The sequence below is a fragment of the Elephas maximus genome, chromosome 5 (genome assembly GCF_024166365.1).
Source record: "Elephas maximus indicus isolate mEleMax1 chromosome 5, mEleMax1 primary haplotype, whole genome shotgun sequence".
NCBI classification, from domain to species: Eukaryota; Metazoa; Chordata; class Mammalia; order Proboscidea; family Elephantidae; genus Elephas; species Elephas maximus.
Genome location: NC_064823.1, coordinates 162,225,008 through 162,245,325, shown reverse-complemented (window position 1 = coordinate 162,245,325; position 20,318 = coordinate 162,225,008). Strand labels below are relative to the sequence as shown.

At 52.3% G+C, this 20,318-nt stretch overlaps 1 protein-coding gene across 2 annotated transcripts; it reads right to left on the bottom strand.

Annotated features, from left to right (window-relative positions):
* Window positions 1–237: 237 nt before the first annotated feature.
* Window positions 238–20,318, bottom strand: MSANTD1 (Myb/SANT DNA binding domain containing 1). 2 transcript variants are annotated; one of them, XM_049886677.1, is made up of 4 exons: window positions 19,366–20,318; window positions 6,801–7,065; window positions 3,024–3,299; window positions 238–1,488 (listed from the first exon to the last, which is right to left on the bottom strand). In XM_049886677.1, exons 1-4 carry the CDS (start codon window positions 19,379–19,381, stop codon window positions 1,248–1,250), a joined length of 798 nt encoding a protein of 265 aa, XP_049742634.1. In that variant the 5' UTR covers window positions 19,382–20,318; the 3' UTR covers window positions 238–1,247. The 2 variants fall into 2 exon arrangements, with proteins under 2 accessions (XP_049742634.1, XP_049742635.1); XM_049886678.1 differs by having other exon boundaries at window positions 6,801–7,012.

The following is a 20,318-nucleotide window of genomic DNA, read 5'->3' as shown; positions in this document are numbered from 1 at the left end:
AGAAATCAAAAGACGCATTGCACTGGGCAAATCTGCTGCAAAAAACCTCTTTAAAGTGTTGAAAAGCAAAGATGTCACCCTGAAGACTAAGGTGCACCTGACCCAAGCCATGGTGTTTTCAGTCGTCTCATATGCATGTGAAAGCTGGACAATGAATAAGGGAGATCAAAGAAGAATTGATGCCTTTGAATTATGGTGTTGGTGAAGAGTACTGAATATACCCCAAAAAAACCCCAAAACCCACTGCCGTCGATTCTGACTCACAGCGACCAGGGACTGCCAAAAGAATGAACAAATCTGTCATGGAAGAAGTACAGCCAGCATGCTCCTTAGAAGCAAGGCTGGCGAGACTATGTCTCACATATTGTGGACATGTTCTCATGAGGGGCCAGTCACTGGAGAAGGACACCGTGCTTGGTAAGGTAGAGGGTCAGCAAAAAAGAGGAAGACCCTTGATGAGATGGAATGACACAGTGGCTGCAACTATGAGCACAAGCATAATTAATGATTGTGAGGATGGTGCAGGACCAGGCAGTGCTTCGTTCCGTTGTGCATGGGGTCGCTATGAGTCAGAACCAACCTGATGGCACCTACCAACAACAACTCCTGCACGGGAGGCGAGAACTGTATCCCTGACCCACCACTGCCCTCTCTCCCCACTGCCAAGAGAATGGACGAGGGTGGTGGACGTGAGCAGGTGTTATTTTTTTTATTAGTGTGATTACTAAGGAGGCAGCCAGAACACCCAAGGTCCCAAAGGAGATGACAAAAACCAACAGAGCTGTGTGGCTCTCTGGGGTCTGCACTGTGGACCAGGGACCCTGGAGAGGAGAAGGTGAACGTCTCCCCTGGAAAGAGTCCGTCACCTGTGTGGACCACTGCTGACTCATTGCCACCTGCTTTCGCCGTCAAAACAGACTGACCTGAGGGCTCCCTCCATGCTACAAGATGTGAACTCTGCGTCCAGGCGTAATGAAAAATGAACACATTTAAGACCAAAGCTGCCTGAGGTCCCACCAAGAGCAACTGTACCGGAGAGTGGACTCGGAGACGTCCGCACTGTGGAGTCCCTGCCTCATGTCCAGGGAGGGTGTGAATGCTGGAGGGGGGCCTCCAGTATCTCCCGGCGCCCGTGGGGTCCTCAGCACCCCATGGAGGGACGGCCTGGCCCAGAACCACCTGGGGTCCGGCCAGGGGCCACGTGGAGCATCCGCTGTCTCCGGCACTCCGTCCCAGTGGCCGCCGGCCTAGACGCTGGACTTGGCAATCATCTTCTCAAGCAGGCTCATCATGCGCTCCTGCACCTGCAGGCTCTGCACCTGCAGGATGTTCTGCTGGTCCAGCAGACGGCGCACCTCGCGGCACGTCTCCTCCACCGCGCGGCTCAGCCTGCGCTGCTCCTCCAGCGTGGCCTCCAGCAGCCGCAGCTTCTTCTTCTGGAAGGGGCAGCTCCGCGCCTTGCGCTTCTTGGTGGGCCGCTCCTCCGACCTGCAGTGACACGGGAGGCTGTGAGACACGCGTGCGCCAGCCACCCCTGAGGTGGTCCCAGTAGACAGGTGGGGAAACTGAGGCTCCAGGAAGCTGAGTCCCTCACTCATGGCCTCACGGTCCAGGCACGAGAGGAGGGGCCGCTCAGTGCCCACCCATCCCAGACGGTGAGCGTGCTGGGGCCACAGGCCTTGCCTCCCTCTGGGATCCACGGCCACCCCATGCCCCAGGATAATGTAAACCCTTGCGGTGTGGGAGGGGGTGCACCAGCTCCAGAGGACCTGGGACACCTGCCACGATAGTGCCAACCCCTGAGCTGGGCGGGTAGGGACAGGCAGGCCTAGTGCCCCACTCAGGGGCACAGGGGTGGTGATGCTGCCCTGGGAGAGTCCGGGAAGGCTGGGGGAAGGTGCTGGGCAGTGTGCCACTTGGGGCTCATCCAAGGAAGCTAGAGGCCACCCAGTCCCCACCAGTCCTGGGCAGATGGGGAAACTGAGGTCCCAGACCGAAAGGCTGTGCTCATCCTTAGCCGTTGGGCACTTTGGTCTCCCTGTAGCCTGGAGACAGGGCCAGCACACCGCAGGGGGTGGGGAGGGAGGAGCACACAGGGGGCAACACACCTTGCGGGGAGCACATGGTGGGGGGAGTACATGGTGGGGGGAGCACACCTAGGGGGCCTGCAGAAGGGATACAGCCCCGCAACACAGTGCCTACTCAGCATCCCTTGTGAGGGGTGGTATCCTCAGTCTAATGGCCAAAGTCCCTCAGTGCATCGGAGGCTGTGCTGGGCCAGGACCCCAAGGCCCTCCCAGTCTCTGTCTGCCCTCTAGCCCCGGGCCTGTGCCCCTGGGCAGAGCAGGGTAACCCAGCCCACCTCAGGGCAGGGGGAGAGAGTGGCCCCCACATCCTAGCCCTGGCAACATCCTGGCAACTGGGACTGCCAGGAGGCTGAGGTACAAAGGAGAGAGGCCGCGACTCAGACCCACAACCTTCCTGTTCTCGTCTCCAACTGGCCAGCTCCTAACCACCCTTGAAAGCCTGTCCCAGATGCCCCCTCCTGGGGAGCCGGTATTACCGCAAGGTAAGTGTCTGAGGGCAGGGTCACAGGCAGGGGGCTGAAGCGAGGACAGACAGCCAGGTTCTGAGGAGGCCTTCCTCGTGTGCCCCACAAAGGCAGGGTCTTCTGGGGGCCAGGGGAATGGGAGCTGAGGGCAGGCTAGGACACCCTTGGGGCCAGGCATGGGGTCCTATGACCCCGGGTGCCCCCCCTGTGTGGGGCCCTGGTCCTGGGACTCCCCGTGTGTTCCATCCGGCGATTCGCCCAGCCACGCTCCGAGAAAGTACTGGTTATCCCCATTTCACAGAAGTGGAGACTGAGGCCCAGAGAGGTCAGGGACTTTGAGAGTGACGGAGCCAGGAGGCACACCAGACTGCTGACTAAAGCCCACACTGTCACCCAGCAGCCCCTGGCAAGGTGAGGAGCGGCTGCCACCCTCACAGGCCCGCCTGGGGTCTAGGGCTAGGTAGGCACACACCTGAGCTTAAGGGACAGTAAGCTGGAGGAGCTGTCGGAGCCGTCGTCCTCGCAGCGGCCTTCGTAGGAGAACTGGCTGTACGGTAAGTACAGGGGGGTGGACTTAGCGGATGGCGACAGGGACGCCTCGGTCTGGGACGTTGAGGGCCCCGGCTGCTGGCTGTCCGGCAGTTTCCCGTCACAGGACTCGGGAACCTTGGCCAGGATCCTATCAATGGCTAGGAAATAGGGCCAGTCAGGCGGGACGGACTCGCTATCTGTCATGCATTTTAATTTCCTGAAACGAGAGACACAAGATCCAAGCATGAGACACAGAGTGGGCCAGGGGCTGCAGGAGCTCCACAGCCTGGGGGGCTAGGAAAATCAGCTCAGCTGCAGAGTCACGATGACATCAGGCTTCGGGAGAAGCCAGGCTTCAAGGCCTGCACCACTTTAGATGTTAAAGAAAATGGCAAGGAAGCAGACACCCCAACTTTAAATTGGGGGTCTTGGGCTGATTCCTACTGCTCCGATTCCTATTTATTGCTTTCCTCCTTGCTTCTCTGTAGTTTCTAAACTCTCTGCAATGAACAGATGCCGCTTTTTAAACAAGCTAACCAGCAATGGTAAACTATTATAATGTAATATAATGCAAATAGAGCAATAAAAACATTACAATGCTATAAACCTTTTTCTAAAGAGGACTCTTCACGGGGAAGATGACAGGGGTTAAGAGAGTGGGCTTTCCCGTCTAACAGGTCCGAGTCTGCATCTCTGCTCCACCACTCGCTGTGTGACCTTGGGCAGGTTCTGTAACTTCTCTGAGCCTCAGTTTTCACCTCAGTAATAGGGGGATAATCAAAGTTCAGTCCCTCACACAGCTGCAAACCAAAGCAAAAACCAAACCCGTTGCCATAGAGTTGATTCTGACTCACAGGGACCCTATAGGACAGAGTAGAACTGCCACATAGGGTTTCCAAGGAGTGGCTGGTGGATTCAAACTCCCGACCTTTTGGTTAGCAGCCGAGCTCTTAACCACTAAGTCACCAGCTGCAGGGGGTTTAATAGGAGTGATCCCTGGTGTTTGGCCAACAGCAAGCTCTCCGTGCACAGGGCGGGAGTTAGCGGCAATAGCACAAACATCACTCTGACGACCACGCTGGTACTGCTGCTGCCATTCCAGTCGGGCCAAGCAAGAACCTGATCCAGCACAAGGAAAGGCTGCCCCCAGCTCTGGAGGCTCCAAATAGCATCTCAATAAGCCACGCTCCACGGACCCAGCATTCTCTCCGCCTTCCCTTAGCTCGATAACCTTAACATATAAAGAGCTCTTGCAAAAAAATAAAACAAGTCCCTGCTCTGGAGAGGCTGTCTTGGGGGTAAAAAAGAACGAGCCAGTCAGTCAAAACGTCAGCCTGTTAGGGGGCTGTGCTGCCTTGGGCAAGCCCCTTCCCCGCTCTGGGCCTCGATTTCCCCCTCGAGAGCTGAGGAGAACCACTGCTTCACAAACTGTGAGGTGCGGTGCGTGCGCCTGCCCTTGCCCCCTTCCAGGGTCTGCTGTGCTGCACCCTCACCTCCTGCGTCCTCCGTCCTCCTGGTTCACATCTGGCCTCCAGGAACGGAAACAGAATCCCCCCGCCCCTCGCCCCGGGACCGGAGGGAGGCTTTCAGGATAAATAATGGATAGCCCACCTGGACCCAACCAGAGCCAGAAGGGAGGTGTCTCCCGTCACTTATGAGTCAGGCCTCTGGTACAGCAGCCTGGTTCCCTCCTTCCTCGCCAGGTGCTGCAGGTTAAGCTGCCTGAATGGGGGTCAGGGGCTGGGGAGGCTGGGGAAGCTAGAGGCCTGGGGGCCAGGGGCCGGGGGCCCAGGAGGCGGCAGCTGTGGCCCGCATGTGCACCTGAGGCAGCCAGGCTTGCACCTTTCCCACTCAGACCACAGCTGGAGACAGCTCACAGCCACCGTGGGCACCACTGAGTGACAACGCTCAGACCCACAGCAGCTGCCACGTCCCAGCTCGAGGGCAGGGCTGGGGCAGGCTGTCAGACATGGGCCTTCGAACCAGCTGGCTGGGACCTCAGAAGGTCAGGAAGTTAAGTAAGCGCAGCTACAGACAACTTTTGGTCTTGCGTCTGGGGGCCCTTCCAGCCTTGTCCCATGTCCTATGGGGGCGCCAGGAGCAGGGGACATCTGCCTGTGAGAGCGCGGCTCAAGGAGCCAGGCAGCCCGCACCTGGGACCCCTGTGAGGCCCGAGAGGCCGGTGCAGGACGAACATCTAGTCATGACCTCTTCCCACTGCCCCTTGTTCATGCCATAACGTGACACTCCCCATATTCATGGCCCCACCAAGCTCTTGTGACTCCTCTATGCCTTCGTGACTGCTCCATGGCCTCGTGACCCCTCCACACCCTCATGACCCCTCCCCACCCTCACAACCCCTCCAAGTGACCTCTTCTCTAGATGGGCCTGCGTCCAGGGCCCTCGGAGGTGCTGGCCATGCTGGGGTCCTGCCTGCACCCTCCCAGGCCTGGGGCCCTAACCCAGCACCCCTCTACAGCCTTCTCCTTCTGGGGAGTCCTGGGGGCAGGCAGGTCTCCACCCCTTCCTTCCAAACTACCGTTCCCGTGAGCTGGATGCCCCGGGACTGTGGGTGCTTCAGCCAAGGCCAGCCCTGTGGTCCATCATGCTGAGAGCCGCAGACCTTCCAGAGCAGCCAGGGCCTCACGGCCCATGCACTAAGCCTCATTCTCGCTTCCGGCCTCAGTTTCCCCAACGCCTGTCGTGGTGGGTGGGCAGAGCCAGCCCTGGATAGTGTCCTGTAGTCCCCAGCCAGGGGCAGGAGGCTGTGTGTCTGGCAGGGATGGGGTGTGGCCTGCCTGTGGCACTCCACCACGGAGCATCCCAGGCAGGGGTGCTTCAGGGCTAGCATGCTTCCTCAGGCTCGCCCAAGACAAGGCCCAACCCCAGCCCCAGCCCAGGAAAGCCTGGACAGGTCCCAGCCTTGCCACCATGAAGCCCCTCAAGCAGTTTCCTGCCCTCTCTGGGCCTCAGTTTCCCCGCCTCCATCATGGAGGCTGCACAAATGGCTTCTCCAGGTACGTCTCATGCAGCTGAGGGGAACAACAGGTGGGGGCTGGCCCTGGGACCCACACCCTTCCTGACTCCAGGGACACGGCCATTGGTGCCCTGCCTTTGTCCCGGGGCTGCTTCCTGGCTGGCTGACCTTGCCTGGGCCAGTGCAAGTGGCTGCATCAGCGCTGGCCACAGCCTGCAACAGACGCCCCACCTGTACTGGCCTCACCTGGGCCAGTGCCCCGTGACTACATCGGTGCTGGTCAGAACTATGGTGGACACCCCACCTGTACTGGCCTCGCCTGGGCCGGTGCCCTGTGGCCCTGTCCATGCTGGTCAGATCTATAGCAGACGCCCCTCCTGTACTGGCCTCGCCTGGGCTGGTGCCCTGTGGCACCGTCAGTGCTGGTCAGAACTATAGCAGACACCCCACCTGTACTGACCTCGCCTGGGCCAGGGCCCTGTGGTCAAGTCCATGGTGGCCAAGCACGAAGGAGACACCCCACCTGTACTGGACTCACCTGGGCTGGTGCCCTGTGGCCCCATCAGTGCTGGTCAGAAGTATAGTGGACGCCCCACCTGTACTGGCCTCGCCTGGGCCAGTGCCCTGTGGCCAAGTTCATGCTGGCCAAGCACAAAGGAGACACCCCACCTGTACTGGCCTCTCCTGGGCCAGGGCCCTGTGGCCGCATGGGTGGGGCCAGGTCTGCAGTGGACAACCCACCTGTACTGGAAGGTCATGTTGGTGATCTTGATCTTGATCTCTTCACCCAGCCGCCGCTCGCCGGTCATCTGGAAGAGCTTGCTGGCCATCTTCTCATACACCTTGGCATTGCGCTTGGTCTGCTTCAGCTCCTCGAAGCACTCCTCCCAGACCAGCATGAGGCCGCGCATCTCGGCGTCTGTCCAATTGCGGGCCCGCCGGTGCTTCTCCGTCTGAGGGGACACAAGGTAGCCAGGCACCTCGGCCGCTGCCATGGCGGAGGCACCTGCAGGGTTAAAAAAGCAGACTCAGGCTGGGCCCCCACCCCTGGGCCCTGGCCCTGCAGCTCTGCCCACCATGGGCAGCGGGCAAGCCGCCACGGGCGCTTGGCTCGAAGGCGGCTCCGCGCTCAAAATGGGGCCTACGTCTGACAGGCAGGAATTTAGTTAAAAGCTTTTAAATGGGAAACGTCATTTTGATGTCACGTTTCCATAGCAACAGAGCAACTGCATAAGCTACAACAACAGAAACCTTTTAACTGAAAGCGCAGGAATCAGGGCAGACTGACGGGCCATCAATATTGCAGGAGGCGGCCAGCTCAGACCCAGTGAGAGCCAGAGGGTGGCATCCCGGCCGCGGGCCCCACCTTGGCCCCTGCTTACCTGGCCTGGAGTCCTGAGAACGTCCAAGATGGGGGCTGGGGGCACAAGATGGGGAGGGGGAAACCAGGAGATGGGGTGGGGGAAACAGAGAGAGATGGAGCAAGGACAGCCAGGCAGAGGGAAGAATGGGCAGATGGGGGGTGTGGGAGGGACGGACAGACATGAAGCAGGGTGGGGGGTGGGGGCACCTAAGGAGACCCCCTCAGAGTCCCTCAGCCTCCTGCACATAGGCCTGCAAGACGACGCTGACCACACCAGCGACCCCAGTCAGACCATCACACTTGACGTTCCCAGCTGATGGGTGCTCGTCCCATGACAGGAAGCCAGTGTATAGCCACGCAGGCTGAGCAGATCCAGCTCTGCCTCTGTTTCCCTCTTTGCAGGATGGGGCTGGCTGGGGTGGGGCAGGGTGAGCAGCCCAGAGCATGGCTGGGGGCAGGTGGTGAGGGAAGGTGGGTCCCTGTGTCACCCTGATACGCGCTGGCACCTGACTGGGAATGTTGGGTGGGGAGGGGCCACTCTCATCCCTGGAGCCCCAGGGCACAGGGCCTAGTAAAGGCTGCTAAGGACAGGAAGGGGCTGAGGACAGGAGGGGGCTGAGGACAGGAAGGGGCTGAGGACAGGAAGGAAGGGGCTGAGGACAGGAGGGGGCTGAGGACAGGAAGGAAGGGGCTGAGGACAGGAGAGGCTGAGGACAGGAGGGGGCTGAGGACAGGAAGGAAGGGGCTGAGGACACGAAGGGGCTGAGGACAGGAGGGGCTGAGGACAGGAGCGGATGAGGACAGGAAGGAAGGGGCTGAGGACAGGAAGGAAGGGGCTGAGGACAGGAAGGAAGGGGCTGAGGACAGGAGGGGCCGAGGACATGAAGGGGCTAAGGACAGGAGGGGCTGAGGACAGGAAGGAAGGGGCTGAGGACAGGAAGGAAGGGGCTGAGGACAGGAAGGAAGGGGCTGAGGACAAGAAGAAAGGGGCTGAGGACAGGAAGGGGCTGAGGACAGGTGAGACCAGCCCTGGATAAAACAGGCAGGTGGGTCTGGATCTGGATGGGACCCCACCATGAGGCCTCCAGGACACACATGTGTCTGGGAGGTGCCCTGGGGGGACAGCCCCCCCCGCCCCACCACAGTTCTGGGTGCAGGTGGGCATGTGCAGGCCAGGGGCACACGCTGGGCACATGCAGACCGGGCGTACACACATAAGCCAGGCACACGCAGGCCGGGCACACACAGGCCAGGCATGTTGTAGGTACCCAGTGCAAATTGCTGCATGCCTGGCTGAATGCCCCCCACTGTTTCTGGGGGCCACAAGGAGGCAGGGAGCCTGGACACTCCCAACACTGATCCTAGGTAGGTGGCCACCGGCACCAGCAGGGGTCCTGGGTCATGGGACTCTCACCGTGCACTCAGGGTGCCTCTGTAGGGCTAACCTAAGCTGGGCCCCATGTGGTGGGCCAGGGCTGTGTGGGTGAGCCCCCCAGCCCCTCTCCATCCTCGTCTCTGGCACCCCATCCGTCATCCCCACCACCCTCCTTGTGCCCAGCCTGCGCTGACTCTGGGAGCTCAGACTAGACAGCCCCAGACCATGGATGGCAGGGCAGGCCAGGGAGCCAACAGTCCCTGAGCCCCCAGCATCCTGGCTGGTACAGCGGGTTTAGACAATGGGCAGCTCTAGGCCAGGACACACGGACGGGGGTCTGCCGGGTAGCAGGGGTGCCCCAGGGGAGTGGCAGGCAGGCAGACGCAGGGCTGCCAGGAACTGCTGCAGGGGCCTGCCAGGGGGCAGAGGCGAGAAGAGAGGAAGCCTGAGAGCCAGCTGCAATGCCACTGAGCCAGCCTGGAGACCTCCAGTGGGAACCAGCCCTAGACAGGAGCCGGGCCTGGGGCTCCCGGGGGGCTGTACCCACAGAGGTGCCGCTGTTCAAGAGTGAAAAGATCAGGAGCTGGGAAATCTGCCAGCCCAGCACCCCTGTGCAGACAGCAAGGGGCACATGACAAGTCCCCCAACTGATCCTGGCACTAGACATGGGCCAGCCCATCTGTGTCCCTGCAGGGCTCTGTCACTGCCCCCTGAAGCCCAGGCAGGGCTGGCATGGCTGCACCTGTGCCCAGGTGGGACCCACAGAAGACAGCGGGGCCCCTCTCCTCCTGGCTGACTTTGAGGACAAAGCTGCCCAAGCCAAGGGGCCAGGCTGAAGCTGGAGGTGGCTCTGAGTCCTGGCTCAGCTGCCCCTGCATCCCTGTGTGAGGCTGGATGTGTCCCCTGAGCAGAGGGGTTGGCGTGACCCTGCAGGGGCAGAGATGGAAGCTCTGCAAAGGCTTGGGGTACCAACGAAGGAGAGGGCGGGGCAGGGCTGGGTGCCTGGGCCCTCCATGGGGCCCAGGATGGGGAGGGGGCTGTCTGGGGTACAGGGCTTGCCCTGCTGGGGGCCCCCTCTGACAGAGCCATCAGAATTGGAGACAGGGGGGAGGGGAGGGGCTGGGTTCCTCGCCAGCTCCCAAGGTGGAGGGGCCTTGGAAGGAAGAGGCAGGCAGAGAACAGGCAGAAGGGTCGAGAAAGGCTTGGGGTACAGGCAGCCTGGGTTTTTATTAGCCCCTCTTTTTTATCACGGTAAGAAATACATAACATAAAATTGACTATTTTATCCATCTTGAGTGCCCAATCCAGTAGATGTACTGTGTGGTGTAGCCATCACTGTTTTAGACTTTTAACATTCCAGACAGAAATTCTGTACCCATTGAGGGATAACTCCCCATTTGTCTCTTCCATCCGTCCCTGGCAATTTCTATCATACTTTCTGTCTCTAAACAATTTACATATTCTGGATACCTATCTAGAGTCCTGGTGGTGCAATGGTTAAAATGCTTGCCTGCTAACCAAAAGGTTGGTGGTTCAAGCCCACCAGCCACTCCGAGGGAGAAAGACTTGGCAGTCCGCTTGCATAAACATTACAGCCTTGGAAACCCTGTGGGGCAGTTCCACTCTGTCCTACAGGGTTGCTGTGAGTCAAAATCAATTTGACGGCCACAGATTTGGTGTTTTTTTTTTTTTTAAGATACCTCATATAAGCAAGGATGGTGACACTGCATCTCACATACTTTGGACATGTTGCCAGGAGGGACCAGTCCCTGGAGAAGAACATTACGTTTGGTAAAGTAGAGGGTCAGCGGAAAAGAGGAAGACCCTCAACGAGATGGACTGACACAGTGGCTGCAACAGTGGGCTCAAGTGTAACAACGATTCTGAGGATGGCATAGGACCGGGCAGTGTTTCATTCAACTGTACACAGGGTTGCTATGAGTCGGGGTCAACATGACCGCACCTAACAACAACATATAAGTGGAATCATACAACATTTGCCCTTTTGTGTCTGGCTTGCTTCACTTAATGTTCAGGAGGGCTATCCACGTCATAGCATGTATGAGAATTTCATTTCTCTTTACGGCTGCACGATATTCTATTGTGTGTATAACCCACATTTTGTTGATCCATTCATCTGTTGATGGGCACCAGGTTGTTTCCACCTTTTGGCCACTGTGAAGAGTGCTGCAATGAACACTGGTGTACTTGTGTCTGTTTAAGTCCCTGCTTTCAATTCTTTATATTCCTAGGAGGAAAACTGCTGGGTCATATGGCAATTTATGTTTAACTTTAAGAGGAACAGCCAAACTGTTTTCCACAGTGACTGCGCCATTTCGTATTCCACCCAGAATGGAGAAGCGTTCCAGTTTCTCCGCATCCTTGCCAACACTTCTTATTTTCTGTTTATTTTTAATAGCCATCCTAGTAGGTGTGAAGTGGTATCTCACGGTAGTTTTGACTTGCATTTTCCTGATGGTTTGTGATGTTGCACATCTTCTCAGGTACTTATCAGCCTTTTGTGCATCTTCTTTGGAGAAATGTCTGTTCTTTTGCCCGTTTTTAAGTTAGGTTGTTTGACTTATTATTTACTTACTGAGTTGTAAGGGTTCATTATATCTTCTAGTTGTTAACCCCTTGTCAGATATATGATTTGCAAATATTTTCTCCCATCCTGTGGGTTGTCTTTACACTTTCTTATTAATGTTTTTTGTAAATATATATACATACACATAAAAAACACATTTGCTAAGTCTTTCACCTCCTCGGTTAAATTTATTACTAAATATATTATTCTTTTTGATGCTATCGTAAATGGAACTGCTTCCTTAACTTGCATTTTGAATGGCTCATTGCTGGTGTATAGAAACTGATCTGTGTGTGTTAACTTTGTACGCTGCAACTTCGCTGAATTTGATTATTAGCTTTATCTGTCATGTGCATGTGTTTGTGTGTGTGTGTGCATGGATTCTTTAGGGTTTTCTACATATAAGGTCATGTCACCTGTGAAGAGAGTTAATTTTACTTCCTCCTTTCCAACTTGGATGCCTTTTCTTTTTCTTGCTTAATTGCGCTGGCTAGAACTTCCAGTACTACGTTGAATTGTTGTTGTTGTTAGGTGCCATCGAGTTGGCTCCAACTCATAGTGACCCCATGCACAACAGAACGAAACACTGCCCGGTCCTGCCCCATCCTTACAATCGTTGTTATGCTTGAGCTCATTGTTACAGCCACTGTGTCAATCCACCTCGTTGAGGGTCTTCCTCTTTTCCACTGACCCTGTACTCTGCCAAGCATGATGTCCTTCTCCAGGGACTGATCCCTCCTGAAAACATGTCCAAAGTGTGTAAGCTGCAGTCTCGCCATCCTTGCCTCTAAGGAGCATTCTGGCCGCACTTCTTCCAAGACAGATTTGTTCGTTCTTTTGGCAGTCCATGGTATATTCGATATTCTTCGCCAACACCACAATTCAAAGACGTCAACTCTTCTTCGGTCTTCCTTATTCATTGTCCAGCTTTCACATGCATATAATGTGATTGAAAATACCATGGCTTGGGTCAGGCGCACCTTAGTCTTCAGGGTGACATCTTTGCTCTTCAACACTTTGAAGAGGTCCTTTGTAGCAGATTTGCCCAATGCAATGCGTCTTTTGATTTCTTGACTGCTGCTTCCATGGGCATTGATTGTGGATCCAAGAAAATGAAATCCTTGACAACTTCAACCTTTTCTCCGTTTATTATGATGATGCTCACTCGTCCAGTTGTGAGGATTTTTGTTTTTTGTAATCCATACTGAAGGCTGTGGTCTTTGATCTTCATTAGTAAGTGTTTCAAGTCCTCTTCACTTTCAGCAAGCAAGGTTGTGTCATCTGCATAACACAGGTTGTTAATGAGTCTTCCTCCAATCCTGATGCCCCGTTCTTCTTCATATAGTCCAGCTTCTCATATTATTTGTTCAGCATACAGAATAGGTATGGTGAAAGAATACAACCCTGACGCACACCTTTCCTGACTTTAAACCGATCAGTATCCCCTTGTTCTGTCCGAACAACTGCCTCTTAAGTAGACATCCTTGTCTTGTTCTTGATCTTAGGGGGAAAGCTTTCAGTCTTTCAGCATTGAGTATGATATCAACTGTGGGTTTTTCATATATCACCTTTCTTCATTTTGAGAGAGTTTCTTTCTATTCCTATTTTATTGTTTCTTTTTTATCATGAAAGGGTGTTGAATTTTTGTCAAACGCTTCTTCTGCATCAACTGAGACAATCATATATATTTTTTTCTTCATTCTATTAATGTGATCTATTTCATTGATATTCATTTGTTGAACCATTCTTGCATTCCTGGGTCATGGTATATAATCCTTTTCATATACTGCAGAATTCATTTTGCCAATGTTTTGTTGAGGCTTTTTGCATCTATATGCATAAGGGATACTGGTCTGGAGTTTTCCCTTTTTGTCTGGCTTTGGTGTTAAGGTAATGCTGGTATCATAAATGAGTTAGGAAGCATTACCTGCTCTTCTATTTAATGGAAGAGTTTGAGAAGTATTGTTTATATATTGGGTAGAATTCACCAGCGAAGCCATCTGGTTCTGGGCTCTTCTTTGTTGGAAAGTTCTTGATTACTGATTAAATCTCCTTACTCGTAATAGGTCTATTCAGATAATTCTATGTCTTCTTGAGTCAGTTTTGGTAGTTGGTGTGTTTCTAGGAATTTGTCCATTTTATCAAAGTTGTCCAATTTGTTGGGGTACAACTGTTCACAGTATTCTGTTATCACCCTTTTTATTTTTGTAAAATTGGTAATGATGTCCCATTTTAATTTGTTTTTATTGAGTCTTCTCTCTTTTTTAGTCAGTGCTCCCATAACAGAAATACACAAGTAGGTGGCTTTAAAGAACAGAAATTTATTTTCTCACAGTTTAGGCAGCTAGAAGCCCAAATTCAGGGTACTGGCGCTAGAGGAAGGCTTTCTGTCTACTCTGGGGGGAAATCCGTGTCTCTTTCAGCTTCTTTTCCTTGGTTCCTTAGCGATTTCCAGGTGGCATCAACCTTTTCCATCTGTGCTTCCTCCCTCCTGTGCCTCATCTGCTCTTTTTATGTCTCAAAAGGGACTGGCTTAAGATTCACCCTACACAGATACGGTCTCATTAACATAACAAAGAAAACCTTATTCCCAAATGGGATTACATTCACAAGTATGGGGTTAGGATTTATAACACATATTTTTGGGGGACACAATTCAATCCATAATAGTCAGTGTAGCTAAAGGTTTATCAATTTTGTTGACCTTTTCAAAGAAGTAACTTTTGGTTCCACTGGTTTTTTAATTCTCTGTTTTGCATATCTCCACTCTGATTTTTATTCTTTCCTTCCTTCTGCTAGCTTTGGGGTTAGTTTGCTCTTCTTCCTGTATTTCCTTAAACTGTAACATTAAGTTTTGTTTTTTTTTTTGAGATCTTTCTTTTTTAAAGTAGGCATTTATAGCTTATAAATGTCCTTATTACTGCTTTCACTGTATCCCATAACTTTTGGTACATTGTATTTTAATGTTCCTTTGTCTCAAGGTATTTTCTGATTTCCCTTTTGATTTGTTCTTTGACTCATTGGTTGTTTAAGACTGTGTTGTTTGATTTCCACAGACATTGTAATTTTCCAGTTTTCCTTTTGTTATTGATTTCTAATTTCATTCCATTGTGATTATAAAAAAAATACTTGGCATGTTTTCAATCTTTTTAAATTTATTAACTCTTGATTTGTGACCTAACATATGAACTATTCTCAGGAATGTTCCCTGTGGATTTAAGAAGGATGTGTATTCTGGTGTTGTTGTGTGGAGTGTTCGCTATATGTCTGTTAGGCCTATTGGTTTATCGTGCTGTTCAGTCCTCTATCTCCTTATTGGTCTTCTATCAGGTTGTTCTATCCATTATGAGAAGTAGGACATTGAAGTCTCTAACTATTATTGTGGCAGTGTCTATTTCTCCCTTCAATTCTGTCAATTTTTGCTTCATATATTTTGGGGCTCTGTTGTTAGGTGCATATATGTTTATAACTCCTGTATCTTCTTGCTAGATTGAAACTTTTATCACTATATGACATTTTTGTTTCTTGTAACCTTTTTTGGATTTAAAGTCTATTTTGTCTGATAATAATATAGCCACCTCAGCTGTCTTTTGGTTACTATATGCATGGAATTTTTTTTTTTTTACATCTGTTATGGATTGAATTGTGTCTCCAAAATATATGTGCTGTAAATCCTAACCTGTTTTTATAATCCGGTTTGGGAATGGATTTTTAAAACTCTGATGCTGTTTTATCAACCATTTACGTAATATTCTAAATCCTTTGTTGTCACTTCAACAATGTTCGCAGCATCTTCACCAGGAGTAGATTCCATCTCAAGAAACCACTTTCTTTGCTCATCCATAAGAAGTAACTCCTCATCCGTTTTATCATGAGATTGTAGCAATTCAGTCACACCTTCAGGCTCCACCTCTAATTCTAGTTCTCTTGCTGTTTCTACCACATCTGCAGTCCTTCCCTACTTAAGTCTTGAACCCCTGAAAGACATCCATGAGGGCTGGAATCAACTTCTTCCAGACTCCTGTTAACGTTGATATTTTGCTCTCCTTTCATGAATCATGAATGTTCTTAATGGCACCTAGAAAGGTGAATTCTTTGCAGAAGGTTTTCAATTTACTTTGTTGAGATTCACCAGGGGAATCACTATCTACGGCAGATATAGCCTTATGAAATGTATTTCTTAAATAACAAGACTTGAAAATTGTAATTACTCTTTGACCCATGGGCTGCAGAATGGATGTTGTGCGTCCCCACTGCCATTGAGTGGGTTCTGACTCATAGTGACCTCATAGGGTTTCCAAGGCTGTAAATCTACAGAAACCAACTGCCACATTTTTCTCCCATGGAGCAGCTGGTAGTTTCAAACCATTGACCTTCCGGTCAGCAATCACATTAACTATGGCACCACCAGGGCTCCCTGGACGTTGTGCTAGCAGGCATGAAAACAATGTTAATCTCCTTGTACGCTGCCATCAGAGCTCTTGGGTAACCACGTGCACTGGCAATGAGCAGTAATATTTTGAAAGGAATCTTTTTTTTCTGAGCACTAGGTCTCAACAGCAGGCTTAAAATATTCAGTAAACTGTGTTGTAAACAGATATGCTGTCATCCGGGCTTTGCGGTTTTATTTATAGAGCACAGGCAGAGTAGATTCAGCATGATTCTTAATGGACATAGGATTTTCAGAATGGTAAATGAGCACTGGCTCCAACTTAAAGTCACCTGCTGCATTAGCCCCTAACAGGAGAGTCAGCCTGTCCTTTGAAGCCAGGCGCTGACTTCTCCTCTCCAGCTGTGAAAATCCTAGGTGGCGTCTACTTCCAATGTAAGGCTGTTTCATCTGCACTGAAAATCCGATGTTCAGTGGAGCCCCTTCATCACTTCTCTCAGCTACATCTTCTGGGTAACCTGTGGCCGCCTCTATATCTGCACCTGCTGCTTCCCCTTGCACTTTTATGTTATAGAGACGGCTTCTTTCCTGAAACCCCATGAACCAACCTCTGCTAGCTTCAAACTTTTCTTCTGCAGCTTCCTCACCTCTCTCAGCCTCCACAGAGTTGAAGAGAGTTAGGGCCTTTTTCTAGACTAGGCTTTGGCTTACAGGAATGTTGTGGCTGGTTTGATCTTTCATCCCGACCACTAAGATGTCTCCATATCAGCAATAAAGCTGTTGCACTTTATCATCCGTGTGCTCCCTGAAGCAGCACTTTTAATTTCCTTCAAGAACTTTTTCTTTGCATTCACAACTTGGCTAACTGTTTGGTACAAGAGGTCTAGCTTTCAGCTTATCTCGGCTTTCGACATGCCTTCCTCATTAAGCTTAATCATTTCTGGTTTTTGATTTAAAGTGAGAGATGTGTGACACTTCCTTTCACTTGAACATTCAGAGGTCATTGTAGGTGTCTTAGTTATCTAGTGCTCCTGGCTTCAAAAAACAGAAGTTTATTCTCTCACAGTCTAGTAGGCTAGAAGTCCAAATTCAAGGTGTCAGCTCCAGGGGAAGGCTTTCTCTCCCTGTTGGCTCTGGAGGAAGGTCCTTGTTATCAATCTTCCCCTGGACTAGAAGCTCCTCAGTGCAGGAACCCCAGGTCCAAAGAATGTGCTCTGTTCCTGGCACTGTTTTTTGGGGGGTATGAGGTTGCCATTCCCCTATCCATCTGAGTAGCAACTTCACCCTTTGAGACAGAGGCAGCTCTGCTTCCTGTGTTCCTTGTCTCTTCAGCTTCTGCTTCCTGGTTCCTTGGCCTCTCAGCCCCTTGGACCTCTCCACCCACATCTGCCCTTCTGAGGTAAGTGTTCCAAAGCTCTGTAGCTCCACTGATAAGTCCTCAGAGGCACCCCACTCCACCAGGAGGCCTCCTGTGCAAAGGGACTCAGCTCTCTTGCTCCAGTGCTGTCTCCTGGTTCTGCCGTTGCCATTTCTCTGCTGCTGCTTCTCACCATCTGTGCCATCTCCAGTGCAAAAGCTCTCCTCCCTTCCTTCTGAGTCCTCACCAGAATTGTCTTTTGATGTCCAAAATTCCACCAATAGTCTCTTCAAGGCAATCTAGGCTTTTACAATTAGGCACTTTATACTCTTCCAGCCTCTATTCATTTACAGTTTCAAAACTGCTTCCACATTTTTGGTATCTGTTAGAATAGCACCTCACTCTCTCAGTATCAAATTCTGTTTTAGTTATCTAGTGTTGCTATAACAGAAGTACCATAGGTGGATGGCTTTAACAAATAGAAATATATTCTCTCACAGTCTAGGAGGCTAGAAGTTCAAATTCAGAGTGCCAGCTCCAGGGGAAGGCTTTCTCCCTCTGTCGGGAAGTTTCTCAGCACAGGAACCCCAGGTCCAAAGGGTGTGCTATTCTCCTGGCTCTTGTTTCTTGGTGGTCTGAGGTCCCCATGTCTCTCTGTTGGCTTCTCTCTTTTATATCTCAAAAGAGACTGACTTAAGACACAACCTAATCTTGTAGATTGAGTCTTGCCTCATTAACATAACTGCTGCTAATCCCACCTCATTAACATCATAGAGGCAGGATTTATAACATAGGAAAATCACATCAGATGACAAAATGGTGGCAATCACACGATACTGGGAATCATGGACTAGCCAAGCTGACATACATTTTTGGGGGGCACAACTCAATCCCTAACAGGAGGGTTATTAATTGGCCTAATTTCAATATTGTCCTGCCTCAGGCAACAGGGAGGCCTGAAGAGAGGGAGAAAGATGAGGGAACAGCTGGTCAGTAGAGCAGTCAGAACCCACACAACATTTATTAAGTTTGTTGTCTTATGTGGGCATGGTTCATAGTGTCCCAAAACAATTACAACAGTAACAGCAAAGATCACTGATCACAGGCCACCATAACAAATACAATAATAATGAAAAAGTTTCAAATACTGTGAGAATTACCAAAACGTGACACAGAGACATGAAGCAAACACATGCTTTTGGGAAAATAGCTTATGCAGGGTTGCCCCAAACCTCCGATTTGTAAAAAGATGCAGTATCTGCAAAGTGCAATAACGGGAAGCTCAATAAAATGAGGTATGCCTGTAATTGATTCCAATTGCTCTTTCCAGTTCAGTTGTTTTGGTGGAGGGACTGACCCTAGAGCTTTCAACACCACCACTTTGTGTGACATCATGCTTCAGCCAGAGTTTTGAGTCCCAGCTCAACTGACTCGGCATGTGACCTTGGGCAAGTCATGACCATGTCTCGAGCCTCAGTTCCCCATCTCTACAATGGGAGTTAACAGCACCTGGTTAGGTAACTGTGAAGCACCCAATACGGTGCTCGTATGCAGAGGTGCTGAAGGAAGGGAACACCTGAGGAGGTCAGTGGGCCTCTACCTGCCTCCCCTGACGAATCTGTTGCTGAGCTTTAGGAGAGGGCAGAGCCTGGTGGGTTGTCCTGGGCGAAGGGGTGGAAGAAGCTGTCCAGGCCTTGTCTGCAGCTGGTAAATAACTGTCAGGAGAGGCTGTCACCCCAATGTCCCTGGCATGGGGAAGCAAACACCAAGACAGAGATCTCAATGCCCTCCCTGAGCCCAGGGCAGCTGCTGGCCAGTGGGGATTCATGTCTATGCTCCAAGCCCAGGCAACCAGCACCATTGGCTGTCAAGGCCAGGTAGCCCTGGAGGAGACCACCTACACCCTCCTGCTCACCTCAAGTCACAGTGGGCATGGGACTGTCAGTGGCAGAGCCCAGGTAGGCAGGGAGCTTCCATGCCCATCTCCCTTGTAGATGCCATTTCTAAGGGTGTTAGGGTAAAAGGCTCGACCCCAGCTTTCTCCTCTTAAGCTTCAGCATGCAAACTCCAGGAAAGGGTGCGCTCTGGGGGCAATTCCTGAAGCTGAGCTCTGGTTCGGGCTCCAAGGACAGGAATGAGCTAGCCAGGCAAGGGGGAGGGCAGGGCCAAGCACTCAGCTGTCCCCGCCTTCAGGGGCTCCATGTCTGTCCTCTGCTGGGGAGGGGGCTGCATACCTTGGCACAGCTGCATGGCCTTCAGGGACCCTCAGTAACTGGATTGGGGGCAGAGGGCCCGGGGAAGATATCCAGCAGCACCTGTGGGGAAAAGCCTGGGTCAGGCCTCCGTGAGGGGCCCTAAGGGGCTCTAGCTCAGCCTGTTGTGCAGAGAGCCTACTCTTTCTGGGCCCCAGTGTCCTCTCTGAATACCGAGGCTGGGCCCAGTCTGGCATCCTTGTCCACTCGCTATTCACGAAGCCCTGCTCTGTCCCTCCTGGCAGGAAGACAGGACTGTGGTAGAAGTGCTGGACTTTGCTGACATGGGAGTGTAGAGCAGGAAGTAGCCTCCCACTGAGGGGGCTCCAGCACTTCTGGGGTAAGGCAGCTTGGAGCCAAGACTGCACCATGGGTATGAAGGTTTGGCGGGTGATGCACCCAAGGCTCCAGCAAAGGAAGTGAAGCATGTGGCGTCAGGCGGGGGGCAAGTCCACACCAGGAGTAGAGGGGGAGGTATGGCCCAGGCTGGGAGCCTGGAAAAGAGCTAAGGCACTTAGAAGATCCTGAGCCGCAGGGACCATTCAAGGGAGGATGGCTGGCGCCGATGCGGCCAAGGGCAGGGTAAAAGGGCTCATGAGGTGAGAGGAGGTGGCGATACCCCAGGACCCGCCTGGCACATGCCCGCAGGAAGCTCCCATGTGTGACCTTATGCACACGTACAGGTCTCAGCCACTGGGCCCAGCTCACGGCGCTGGGGGTCCAGACCCCTGACTTCTGGCCCTCAGCCTGGAGCCCTGCCCTAGCCCCAAACTGAGAGCACCGTTGCACCCCACACTCCAGATGCTGGGCCTGAGTGTCTATCCACCCTGCCCTCCCCGGTCTCTTCAGAGGACAGGACTAGGACTGGGGGGGGGGGCATCTGGAAGGTGGCCAGGTGTCTTCTGGGAGGTGGGTGGGCTCGAGCCACTTGTCTG

What these genes read in the sequence shown, in the direction of transcription:
- MSANTD1 (XM_049886677.1), bottom strand. An exon ending in AACATGACCTTCCAGTACAG is followed by an intron (nt 3,300 to 6,800) that starts GTGGGTTGTCCA and finishes CTCTCGTTTCAG; the next exon opens with GAAATTAAAATGCATGACAG. An exon ending in TTACTGTCCCTTAAGCTCAG is followed by an intron (nt 1,489 to 3,023) that starts GTGTGTGCCTAC and finishes GTGTCACTGCAG; the next exon opens with GTCGGAGGAGCGGCCCACCA.